General features: G+C 36.4%; 1 protein-coding gene across 1 annotated transcript in view; it reads left to right on the forward strand.

Moving 5' to 3' along the window:
* Positions 1–5,822, forward strand: part of LOC111871570 — a gene marked incomplete at its 5' end in the record, with an annotated part of 71,459 nt that extends 65,637 nt beyond the window's left edge. Inside the window, 3 exons of the mRNA XM_033754309.1 lie at positions 2,667–2,814; positions 3,435–3,554; positions 4,362–5,822. Of these exons, the coding sequence (XP_033610200.1) occupies positions 2,667–2,814; positions 3,435–3,554; positions 4,362–4,551 (458 nt within the window). The remainder of the gene's footprint in view (positions 1–2,666; positions 2,815–3,434; positions 3,555–4,361) is intronic.
* Between the last annotated feature and the right edge of the window lie 8,130 nt (positions 5,823–13,952).

The following is a 13,952-nucleotide window of genomic DNA, read 5'->3' on the forward strand; positions in this document are numbered from 1 at the left end:
GTCTCGTCACCAAAATGCAGGGCAAAATCATGATATAAAGACAGGAAACAGATGTTTTGAAAATGTGGCACAGTTCAGATATTTGGGAACAACGATAACAGATCGAAACCTGATTCAAGAGGAAATTAAGAGGCGATTGAACTCGGATAATGCTTGCTACCATTCAGTCCAGAACCTTTTGTCTTCTCGTCTGTTGTCGAAAAACACAAAAATTAGAATATACAGAAGTATAATTTTGCCCGCGGTTCTGTATGGGTGTGAAACTTGGTCTCTGACATTAAGGGAGGAACATAGACTGAGGGTGTTTGAGAACAGGGTGTTGAGGAGAATATTCGGACCGAAGAGAGATGAAGTGACAGGAGGTTGGAGAAAACTGCATAATGAGGAGCTTCATAACTTGTACTCTTTTCCAAGTATAATTAGAATGATCAAGTCAAAGAGGATGATATGGGTAGGTCATGTAGCACGAATGGGGGAGACGAGGAATGCGTATAGGATATTGGTGGGAAAGCCAGAAGGAAAGAGACCACTCGGAAGACCAAGGCGTAGCTGGTTGGACAATATTAGAATAGATCTTAGAGAGATAGGATGGGACGGTATGGATTGGATAGATCGGCTCAGGATAGGGACCAGTCGAGGGCTATTGTGAACACGGTAATGAACCTTCGGGTTCCATAAAATGCTGGGAAATTCTTGAGTAGTTGCAGAATTGGCGGCTCCTCCAGAAGGGCTGAGCTCCATGAGTAAGTAAGTGGGGTGAGACTAAGTCCCTTGTACTGCGGCCACTTCTGGCCTATTGTACCGGCCCCAGATGATAGGTGAGGGTGATTTTGGAGCAATTGGTGGAATGAAGCTTGGCAGGGGAAACCGAAGTACTCGGAGAAAACCTGCCCCAGCGCCACATTGTCCATCACAAATCCCACTTGACCATACCCGGGATTGAACCCGGGCCGCCGCGGTGGGAAGCCAGCTACTAACCGCTTGAGCTATGGCGCGGACTCTCTGTTAACCTTCGTCGGGCTCTGTCTTTCGTTTCTTATGTGCCCTGTGAACGAGGTACATATAATTAACTTGTACTGGGGAAGCTGTGAAGTCTCTTAAATTATTGAACATATGTCAGGGAAAAGTAGGACACGCAGTAGAGTAGTTGGTTGAGGCACTATGCTACAAGCCGGAAGGTCGCGGGTTTGAGTCCCTATGAGATGGATTTTTTTTTTCAATTTACCTAATCCTTGTAGCCGCACTATGGCCTTGGCGTGGACTGAGCCTCTAACAGAAATGAGTATCAGGAATCTTCCTGGGTATAAAGGTAGGCCGGCGCGTAAGGCTGACAACCTAACTGCCATCTGTGAACCGATTGTCTAAAGAAAATGTGGGAGCCTCAAAGTCTTACAATCCGATGGGCCTTCGCGGCCTGTTACAGGGATAGCTTTTCCTTACCATGTGAGTGAAAACTTCTGTCTTGTTGGATATAAGGCCGTCTACGGTTAGTCCGGTGACCGCCAACCGACGTTTCAGAGGGATGTATCGACTGCAGAGGTGTTTGTCTAAAATTCTTCATAGCCATCACTGTGACAGCCTGAAATTCAGCACATTTATCAGTTGAATTAATATTAAACCTTACTGGCAGCGTTTTTATTTTACTTTGTACCAGTCAGTCAGAGCCTTTACTTTATACTAATCCCAAATTGAACTTTATAAAATTCTCAAAAAACAGTTCATAGTACATAAATTTAATACATGACACAAGACTTAGGCATTATTAATACGTGTAAATTCATTTCAAACATTTTATGTTCTAAATATTTAATGACGTAAACGTAATTTATGATCCTGCGCAGTGTGATAGGCGTTTTAACAGTATATTTGTTTGCAGTAAAGTAACATCAACGCCAATGAAATTCATATCTGTACTCTGTGGAATATATATTCTCCTTCTTGGAATTACCGGGTTCTTGGACTTTGTCCATCACCCGGTATTCTACAAAAATTAGGGAACACTACGTTTCGGAAATGTATCTGTTTCCATCCTCAGGTGAGGGGGAGACACCTACTCTATTGGGTTCCATAGAAAGAGCTAACCTCAGTCACTGGACAACCTATTTCAGGATAACCAGAACGATATAAATACCTGGGCCCAGGCTATGTTATTGGGCTGTAACAGGAAAAATGTACAATAAAAATTGTGATAAAGCATACACAGACCCGAAACTACGACAAATAAGGAGGTCTGTAGTTTTTTTTAGAAAACTGGGATAGCATAGTCAGTATGGGACTAGCTGGACGGCCGAGGAGTCAGAATTTGAGTCCCGATAGGGTCAAGAATTTTCTCTTCTCCACGTCGTCCAGACCGTCTCTGGGGTCCACCCAACCTCCTATCCAATGGATACCGGGGGCTCTTTCCCTGGGTGTACAGCGGTCCGAGCGGGAAGCTGACCACTCACCTCAAACTAGTAGCGAGGTCAACAAAATGTGGATCCATAGATCATCTCCCCCATACATCATCTTGGCGTGATGCTTAATTAAGCACAGGGACAACTTTACTTCTTTTACTTTAGCGGATGAAGGACAAAGTCCAAGAATCAAGTAATTCCATTGCCAGAACCATTTAGAATCTATTCGTAATCATGGTTCTTATTGAAGATATTTGGTTCACGTTACAGTAGTCCCCAGTAGGCCGAGTCTGACGTTGAATCTAGAGGCGACATCTTCACCAAAACAAAGGCTTGGCCTATCACTAAATCTTGGAGGCTCGGCTTTTGTATCAGCCCGAGGAGACTCTATCGATGTACAGCTGCCTCTAGAACGCCAAGGGTATGTATAACAGCCTTGCCAACTGCTACATGTGCTGTGTATCAAGAATAGATTTATGGGGTGCATTATCCTCAAATTAATTTGTAATCAGCTGAGCTAGGAAACAGATGGAAAGAAAAGAAGTAAAAAAATATTTAAAGTTAAGTAATATTTTACAACTTTTATTTGGAGAAATTGCTTTGCTTTCTTTTTCAGTGAACACCCAGGAAAATATTTGAATCCCAAGAGGCAGTTTAGGATAATATGCAATAAGGAATTCTTTAATTTATACAGAGCACCTAGGATTGCGAGGTTTTCACAATATCATATCATGTAGTTTTAGTGGGGAAGAAATGGAATGCCTCTAGAATTTTTGAAGGGAAACTCTGAGAAAGTGGCCACTTGGGAAGATGGCATTCAGATACCTGTCAGAAAGCTTATATTAAAATATCATAAACCACCAGATATCGATCAGATTCTAAAAAAAAAAATTGGCCCAAGAAAATAAAGCATTCAGAGATGTGATACAAATATATAAGTATATATCCTCTTTGAGATAATCCATATAATTACACTGTAATTTGCACAAACCTCGCAGAAACTCTGCAAGACTTGAAACTGTATGATCACTCTGTTTACAGGTGGTACCATGGGGCTATCACAAGGATTGAAGCTGAAAATGTGTTGCGGCTACTGAAGGAAGGCAGCTACCTAGTTCGGAACAGTGAATCCACGCGACAGGACTATTCGTTGTCTCTCAAGTGAGTGAAGGAAATGCCCCAGCATTACATATACCATAATGTACAGTTCTTTCCATTTAAACAACTTTCGAAAGACTGTGCAATAGATTTGCATACATTTAATTGTATTTGTTATTGTACAAGAAGCTGTGATCAAGATTCCTGTCCGTAATTTAAATTATCTATTTTTTGTATTGTGGCAATGGTAAAATATAAAATTACAGTTATGAAATTTATACGTTTATCATGTAATTAATCAGACTGTATGGAACAGTGATGATATTTTCTAGCTCCATTTTAAAGAAGAGTAACAAGAATGTGTAAATTAATACCAATAAATTGCTGTTCTAATCACTGTCATACAATAATATTATTTATTATAGAAATATGGCGCGTTTAAGAGTAATAAATGTGAATAAATTTTGTACAATTGATCAGTAATTAACCCCATGAAGACTTCTTTCTATAGCACCCTGCCTGTTTCTGCTGTTGCAGTGTCATCTCATTTTTAGTTCTGCATTCTTTGGTAAACTCAAGCTATATAGGAGAATAATCTGCAATTTTGTGATGACAGAATGCAATACTAACAAAATTTAAACACTAACTTTAAAACCTCTTGAAGACTGATATGTCTATTTGAAGATAACAGCCGATCATGTCTCAGAGATGGTGTTAATAAACAGTGGATTAACTCAGGCAGATACAATTACATCAAAATAAAATAATGTAAAAAAAAACTAATACTGTAATTTCTTAAAGAAATTCTTAATTCTTCATAAAACAAAAGTTTCCTTGAAGAGGATACAATTGTTGTATCTTTGTTTACAGGAGTGCACGTGGGTTTATGCATATGAGGATACAGCAGTGTCCAGAAACTGGAAAATTTATTCTAGGTCAATTCAGCAAACCATTCGACAATATTCCAGAAATGATCCACCACTACACAGTGAACAGACTGCCAATCCGTGGGGCAGAACACATGTGTCTCTTGCATCCTGTCATTGGGCAGTTACTCTAGCTGTTCCTATCTTACTGTACTACTTCGAAGCAGTGAGTACACAGTGGTATACTGACTTGTGATTACAAATATCTGATGCTGCTTTCACAGTTTATAATTTGCTCGTATGGTTCGCTGATCCAAGATGCCATGGTAAGCCTTCTGCCACAATACATCATGCGTCCAGCCTTTTAATGATGCATTTCCACACCATTCATAACATTAATGCTTCCAGATGATGAAACATCAGATAATTGGTTTCAGCCCTGAAGATTACTAGGAGAGTTGAAAAACTTGATTCAGTGAAATGTGAGTTAAATAAAGCTTGGAGTGATTTGTGATACAACCATTACCAACAGGGACTCCGAAATTCTGCTGGTCATTATTTAAACAAAGTCCTGATGTTAAAAATATTAAAATATTTCTCATGTTTAAAATCTGTAATTTTCATGTATCAGTATGGTAATAAGCATACTGTTTATAATGGATAGCTTCTTGTACTCCATATTAAGGATCTTCCATTTAAAACCAGTATTAAATTGTCTTAACCCTTCTTTGCTATGGTCAAGGTATTTCATTTGAAATGCTGCCCACTTGCTATGTATAACTTTTGTGTTAAATAATATTGGAGAAATTACTAAAAGCACGTCAGCATGGAAAGGGTTAAGAGACCGATGCATATATAGGAAGATAATATTAAAATGGATTTTAAGTTTCAGGAATGTGAATTTGGTTAAACTGTCACCAACTAGCTATGAACTTTGGTATGTTGTGGAATGATTAAAGGTAAAAAACTAATAACATACACTACTCAAGGGATATCATGAAATTTGTTACTTATGAAATTGATTGGTACATATAAATACATAATTATAACAGAATCCATATTTGACAGACTTTTCAAATATATGCAACTGTCCGGATTCATCTCAGCAGAATGCAACATAAAGAAACACAACTGAAAAAAATTAGTAAAAAATTACTAACCACATGAATTAATGAGCCAAAGAAGGACTTTGAAGGGGCTACTGGATGAATGAGGCTGGGATGGGTCAAAGAGTGGCCCAATTTGTGCTCCTCGATGGTCTTCTGCCTTTCAAAAATAAAATATTTTAGCACATTTTCATAACTAACAAATTTATTAATTTAGCGGAGCCTAGTCCTCCTTGAGGCGTTCAATATTCTGTCAGAGGGTCAACAAATTTTCTGCTTTAATGAAACTCGAAAGTTCATTAGTATTTCTACAAGAGCCTACCACTGGACCCTATCCCGAGTCAGATGAATCCAGTCAACATCCTGTCCTGAGCCAAATGAATCCAGTCCAAATCCTGTCCTGAGTCAGATGAATCCAGTCAACATCCTGTCCTGAGCCAAATGAATCCAGTCCAAATCCTGTCCTGAGTCAGATGAATCCAGTCCACATCCTGTCCTGGGTCAGGTGAATCCAGTCCTCTCCTGATATCCTGCTTCTTTATGATCCATTTTAATATTGTCTTCCTATCTGTGCACATGTCAATCATGTGATCTCTTTCATATAAGACTATATAATAAGGGTGCAAATTACCACATATATTTATAAGGGGACAGCATCCATATTACATATACACGTATATGTGATTTTAACTTCATGGTGAGAAACGCTGTCTTCAGTCTCACCAGAGTTATAATTTTCTTCCAATTTTATCAAAGATTGCAGTGATTTTGCATTCTGGAAGATATTCTCTCGAAGCCTTGATTTTGTGGGGTGCAATATACCCTTTCTCAGGGCTTATAACCCTGCTCACCTGTCTTTGTGACAAATGAAAACTTCAGGCCAATGAGTGGAGAAGCTTTACATTTAGTCGTTTTAAATGGAGGCGTTTAACTTGGATAAGTACAGATTTCATTTTACTTGGTAATTTGCACCAAGTTTTTAGTGCCAAAGTTAAAATTTACGTTCTCTAAAAACTGTTGCTTTAATTGAACTATTGAACAATCAAATTACAGTCTAGAGTTGCAGAATAGGAACTGTGTATCTTTATGTTTGTTGAAGAATATCTTGTGTAGATGCTAAGATCTTTTGCTGAAAGAAGTGACAGATGTACAAAGTATCCTACAAAGTAGTTTATTTTTAGTAACCTACTTACTGTATAATATGTTCCAAGTTTAAAGTTCTTCCACATTGCAACATGATGGCGATAGTATAGTCCATGTTTGATGTTACCAATACATTCCTAAGAAGTGTAAAATTCAGTAATGTATAAGATGTCTACTATTAAGTTGTCTATTAGACAATAAATCTAATCTTTTCCTGTCCTCTGTTGAAAGGTTTCCGACATCGTAATTTCCATATACAGGTTCAATGTTGGAATTTTTCAATCATTGAGTTCATTAATGTGTAGCCACATTATGGTAACGTGTTAAGTGTTACCTATCTTTTCTTTAAATTTTTGTATATCTCTTCTAGTAGTTCAAGTACAGAACCAAGAGATGGCAGGCTACTTGTATTTTCCCATACTGAAGCTCCCCCCCCACAAATTTTTAGCTGGTGTGGATAAGTTTGGAAATAGAAAGGATAGGAAAGGGTTAAGATATTAAAATGTATGAATCATGCTTTGGAAGTTTCCATGAGTTATGTTTATAAATGAATTTACTTCTGTTCTATGATAATTTTGACATAGATGTTGAGTTTGAGTTTATACCATTTTTCATATTGTATGAAGTTTGCTAGCAGTCATTTTAATCTATGTTAATTAAAGCAGAAATGCCATCAGTTTCTGGTTATAGAAACAGTGTTTTGTTAGAGTGAGCTATCATTAACAATGAATTAGTGGGATATGACACAAAACCTTTTTGAACCAAAGTATGAATCTCGTGGAAATTATTAATATTTATAGGTGAAGGGGTATGGAGTAGCTGTTCATTTTACTAATTTATATAAGTGGTTAAGGAACAGTTTTATAGGGGTGGAGTAATAGTAAAATACCATGGTTCTTGTACTCGATGGGCAGCCCTGTTTGAACCAACTTTTACTTATTTTAGTAAAATACCCCTGTGTATCACGTGTTATCTGCGTTATAGCTTTCCATCCAAAGCATGGTGATGAAGGCTACAGATGGAGATGTGAACAGAAACTAACATTTTTATATGAAGGTGATTAGCAAAGAGTCAGATATTTAAGTATGCACTGCATGTCTTAAGAAAAAAAAAATCCCTGAAATTAAGATTCTGGTCCATCAGTTACTTTTGTTATTCACTATTTTGTACTTAATATTTGTTCATGAATAAAATGTGACATTGTGTTTGAAATTAAAGGTTGTCTTACAATGCACTAGAGATCCTGCCATATCACTGATAATAATACATATGGTAATAACGCAAGGCTTTGTAGTATTAATGGCACTATACCAAGTATTATGTTTCTCTGATATTTCCGTCCGTTAGTCCATCTGTCCGACCATCCGTCCACTAATCAGTCTCAGCTAGATCATGGGCTCAGTTTCTCATAAAAGGAACATACACTTTGGAAAAAATACGCCATTTTATACAGTTTATGGGAATTGTTGTCTCTCATACAATATTAAAACATCTGTTCATTAAAACAGTCACTTCAGTTTCTAGGTTCTAAGAAACAGTTCAGCCTTTCTGACCAAAATGTTGTAAGAATTTCTGATTATTTAATAATATACCAGTATGTATTAGGGGGCACACGGTAGTATAGCTGGTTGAGGCACTATGCTACAAGCTGGAAGGTTGCAGGTTCAAGTCCCAACGAGGTGGATTCTTTTCAATTGACTTAATCCTTCCAGCCGCCCTGGGGTTGAGTACCAGGAATCTTCCTGGGGGGGGGGACATGTAAGACTGACAACCTTACTGCCATCTGTGAGCCAACTGTCTGGAGAAAATGTGGGAGCCTTGATGTGTCTCAACCCTATGGGTCGTCATGGCCTGTTACATATATATAGCTTTACTTTTACTTTACCATACCAGTACTTATTAATTTTCTAACAAAAGTTTGTAATGAAATGTTCTTGGACCTGGGTGATAGTAAGGATGCAGTATTATTCCATTTGACTTAATTACTATTTATGCCATTTAAATTTACAGTATCCTAATTTTCTGATAGTAACTATCTCCAGCAAGTAGAACCTTTCTGATATGTTAGTAGTCGCTCAGTTACTCAAGAAACTCATATATTTCTTGGAACCAGTGAGCGTATTACTGTGTTTGAAAGCCCACTACAAAACCCTATACTGTGCAGCTGAATCCAGTACACATACTCTAATGCCTAGTCTTTCCAGAAGTTTTATTCCATTCAAGTTTTATGATCAAAATTTCATATGCTTCATCTTATGCCCATCTCATCCTCCTTTTTTTGATTATCCCAATAATGTTTGGTGAAGAGAGAAGATTATGAAACTCCTCACTGTGCAGTTTTCTCCAATTTTCTGTCACTATCTTGCTCTTCCTCTTAAGTTCAAACATTTTCCTTAGCATTCTGTTCTCAAACACCCTCTTTTCTCTTCCCTTAATGTGAGAGCCCTAGCTTCATGTTCATATATGACTACCAGTGCAATGATGGTTTTGTATATTTTAATCTCTACATTTTTATATAGCAGATGGGAAGACGAAAGATTCTGTACTGAATGACAGTTATTCATAGATCAGTTAACTTAAAAATCCTACTTACAGTATATACAAGGGTTGGATAAAAAGTAGTGGCAACACTGCTGTAACATGAAAGATGTGCGTCAGGTGGCACTAGCGCCATCTGTGGCTGATAGCAGAAGTTCAGTTGAAGTAGTGCAGTGAGTGGCTCTGGTTGTGTTTAATTGAGTTGCATTGTGCATCGTCTTGAAGTGCAGGAGCCCAGTTCAAGCACGCTAACAACATGTTTACGAAACACGAACAACGCTCTTGGATAAAAATTGAAGTTTCAAGAGGTTATAGTGCACAAAACTGTGTTCAGGGATTGCGAGAAGCATGTGGTGATGCTGCTTTGCCATATCGCACAGTGGCATGATGGGTGAAAGTGTTCCGTGAAGGGAGGGTTGCCATTCAGGACAGCCGTCATTCAGGACGACCCCATGTTGACAACCACACAATTCAGCTTCTTGCTTCTTTGCTGGATGTTGATCGCCGATGGGCTGCACAGGAGTTAGCTGCTGAGGTAAACATATGTCACAAAACCGTGCTCCACATTCTGCATGATATTCTTGGATACCACAAAATTGCAGCGCATTGGGTACCCCATACAATGACTGAGGTGCAACAATGGCAACGTTCTGCAATTGCACAGAACTTGTTGGACTGGTACCAGAGGGAAGGTGATGACTTCCTTGGAAGGATCATCACTCTGGACGAAACTTGGGCTTGCTCATATGAACCACACTTGAAGTGACAATCAAATGAATGGAAGCATCCTGGCTCTCCTTGTCCAAAGAAAGTGCGCCCTACACAGAGTAATGTGAATGCAATATTCATCATGGCATATGACACTGATGGAGTGATACTGCACCACACTGTACCTCAACGACAAACAGCAAACGCTGCCTACTACTGCAATTTCCTGCATAATCATCTTCATTCAGCACTCAGAATAAAGTGACGACACTTGTTGGCAATGACCCCCCACCATCCTTCATGACAATGCAAGGGCTGCTACTGCTGACACTGTCAAGGATCTCCTTCGCCGCTAGCGATGGGAAGTACTGCTACATCCGCCATACTCACCCGATACGAGTCCGTGCGATTATGATCTCTTTGCCAAAATGAAAGAACCACTGCGAGGGACACGTTACAACACAAGAGAGGAGATTATTCATGCTGTAGGGCAGTCACTGCTGGACATCAACAGAAGTGGATGCACTGATGGTGTACGATGCCTTCCACAAATTTGGCAGAAGGGGGTACACATGGGGGGCGATTATATCGAAGGAATGTAAGTGTGTTTACCTCAGGTAATAAAGTCATTTCAGAACTATAGAGGCGTTGCAACTACTTTTTATCCAACCAATGTATTAATACTGAATCTGTTGTGTCATACATTTAACTTTGTTATGTTCTATTATTGCATTAGGTGCAGCAGATGGTTAATACATATTGCATTTGGTAAAGGGTGTAATTTTGTTTGTTTCTAAGACTACTAAAAAGATTGAATGGAATAGTGCCAGTAATATTACATCCTTTGACCTTCTCAGTTTTATTAAGAACTTTGAATTTGTGAGTAGTAAGGTGACATATTTTATACATTACGATTTTTATGATATGGGACTGATATGTTTTGAACTGAAAGACAAGTCTCAACTTACATAAGTTTTGTTAAGCACTGATGTCTTTGGAACTAGTAATATTCTAATCAACACTCATATATATTATATTTTGTTGTGAAGAAATTCATTCTGGCACTGTGATGGTTAGTCATATGACATATTAATTTACTCTGTTATCTGTGAAACAATGAGTTTAGAAACAAACGAATATAACAGATGCTCTCTAATACCCTGAGAGTAAATATCTTAAGAATTAGAATCACCTTTTCATGATATTTCTGTGCAAAAGGTGTTATGATAGTGACCAATGTAAGGAATCCCATAGCTTCTCATTATAATGAATAGGCTGATGTGTCACCAACACACTGTAAGGAAATATCCAAGCCAAAGAATAGCTGTGAATCCATTTGATTATGTAGGTAATTATACATATTTATATACTAAAATATATCTTGTGATAGTGCAGTTGTCATGTTTTAAATGTATTTAGCTAAACCTGAGGACAGTTTGAAGCAAAGGTTTCAGAAGCACTGATAAAATTTAAAATACCCCTGTTTTAGTATATGATGAATGATAACGATATATCAAAATTTAACACTTCAAGATGATCTTTTAACATGTATGTTCTTTAGTGCTTCAAAATGCAGCCAAAAACATATAATTATAGTTTATGCATAAAGAGTTACTAATTTTACAAAGTAGAATGTGAGATTTCTGAAATTTGGTGACATCTGTTTGGTGTATTCTTTCAAAATCCAATAACTATGAGAAAATAAATTTATTATGGCTGGGAAAATCTATATATATATTTTATATTAGATCTTTTTCAAGGGAAACTGTATGAAACTTACTTGAGATTCTTAATGTACTTTCCTTATTTTGTAAGGAATTATGTGTAGGTTTATAATACAGTTTACACCAAAAAATTTTGAAGCAAATCTTGGAATTTTTTAAAACTTGGTATGCATACCATGACATTAAACACCACCCTACTTCTATACTTTATAATTTTGCAGCACCAGTAACACCAACATGGTGGCTGTACAAAATATTTCTAAAATGGAAGAAAGGTCCCCAAATTTTGTGTAATAACAGATTAAAATTTGTAGCTCTTGCTATGGGATTTTTTTTTTGTCTGGAATGTGAAACAACTTGGTGTCTGTAAATTACACGCACAAACACACGCACATAGATATAAGTATGTTTTTCAGTTTTATGGCACTAGTAACTGAATTTATGAAGCCAGGATGTGAAATTTTGTATGGAGATTAGATTATAAAAATACCTACAAATTTTATATAAAGCCATTTATCATGTGTTAAAAAGCTTAAACACAGTAACATATTTAGAACCTGAATTAATAGAAATTACTTATATAAATGGATCATTAAACCATAAAATTCTTAATTTATAGTTCCTGCTTTACTCACAATACATAACATGAGTAGGTAAAAAATTTGGCAGGATAGTTTTTTCTGCAACTTTTTTTCTACATATTTCAGTTACTTTACTATTCATAATATCTGTATTTTGCCCACAGAATGTCTTTATGGATTTTATGTGATTCTCAGACTAAACAAAAATTATTTCCCTCTGCAGAATTAACCAGCTGGTCTTTGTAATGGAGATGCATTGTAATTTCTCTGAGGTAAAAATTATTTTTTTTTAGTTGTTGCTTAGATGAACTTTATCTTTTAAAAGGTTACTTGCATCTTGAACATTTGTTGTAGTGAGTAATATTACAATACTATAATAACATGTTTGGCATATTAAATGATTATGATTTAATTTTAGTGTCAAAATTCATTGGGTCTTTAATATGAAATTATGCACAGCAAACTCTTAATTTAATGGTAATTTATAGAAGTGGTTATTGGGTTTTGAATATATGCATCAAATTGTATTGTAAGAGATTTAACCTCTTGTGCCCTATTATAAACAGTATACCACACAGCATGAGCTTTTCTTTGATTAGGACACAAGGGATTAATGATTGATTTAAAGTTTATGATGCAGTAAAATTCATTGTGATAGCCTCACATTAGGGTAAGAGTGAGAATGGACCAATTTTTAGGCTGAGGTCTAAAAACTACTAATCCAATGATTTAATGAGTCTGGTTTGTAATCGTGAAGACTCCTAAGAAGGGTAAGAGCCACTGAGTTTCACTAAGATGTTAATATGCAATGAAAGCACATATAGTTTATTCAGCACTATGAATTTGCAATTTGTGCTATTAAACTTTATTATCCAAGAAAAGGAATTTAAATCCCCCAGGACTACAGGGCTGGAAACCATATTTTAACACGGGTGTAAAGGTATTTGTGTTGAAAGAATACAGTGCCCAGCATGTGCTGTTATAGTAATGCAAGGCGTGGCAAATTAATGTTAAATATGGAACACAGATTTAAAATAAATCACAGTGATAGAACTTTGTCAAATTGAGAATATTTCATTCTTTTGAAAATAAGAAAATATTTGGAATTTCTGTTAATATATGTTGCTGTCATTTATAGCCATAAACTGGTTATTTATAAATAATGAGATATTTCAGCAGTAAATTCTTATTCTTTTGAATAAACAGATCATTTATCTTCTACCAAATTCCTCACTACATATTTACCTTTTAGAAAGTTTTAACAGTATTTTTCACAACTTTCTAGCATCATCATAACAGCAGTGACCAATACCTCAAGTAGATCTTCCCTAACATGTAATACTTAACCAAAATCTGATAATTCTAACTAGAATAGGTCAAAGATGGACAATTTGTGCAATATTTGATCTACTAATGGATAAGAAATTATATTTATAACAGAGACTTTTAATGTATAGAGAATGTGTACACAACAAATGTGTTTACAATTTAACATTTGATTAATTACTAACCAGAGATTTATGCACCACTATGTTTTTCATAAATAGGATGTTTTCTTTGTGCACCCGTTAACAAACACTGGTTAATGTTTAATCAATCGTTAATATTTAACCGATGTTGGTTAAACAAATCAATTAGTAATTAGTTATAAGTATGTTAACTTCCCTTTTAATCATATTGTGAAATAACGTGCTACATAGGTCACGGAGTACCGATTTTTCAAACTAGACTCTTTAGTGACGTCTAAAATCTGATGCTATGCATCATTCCATTATAAAACAAAACAAACAAAAAA

Source organism: Cryptotermes secundus, unplaced genomic scaffold (assembly GCF_002891405.2).
Source record: "Cryptotermes secundus unplaced genomic scaffold, Csec_1.0 scaffold1720, whole genome shotgun sequence".
Lineage (NCBI taxonomy): Eukaryota > Metazoa > Arthropoda > Insecta > Blattodea > Kalotermitidae > Cryptotermes > Cryptotermes secundus.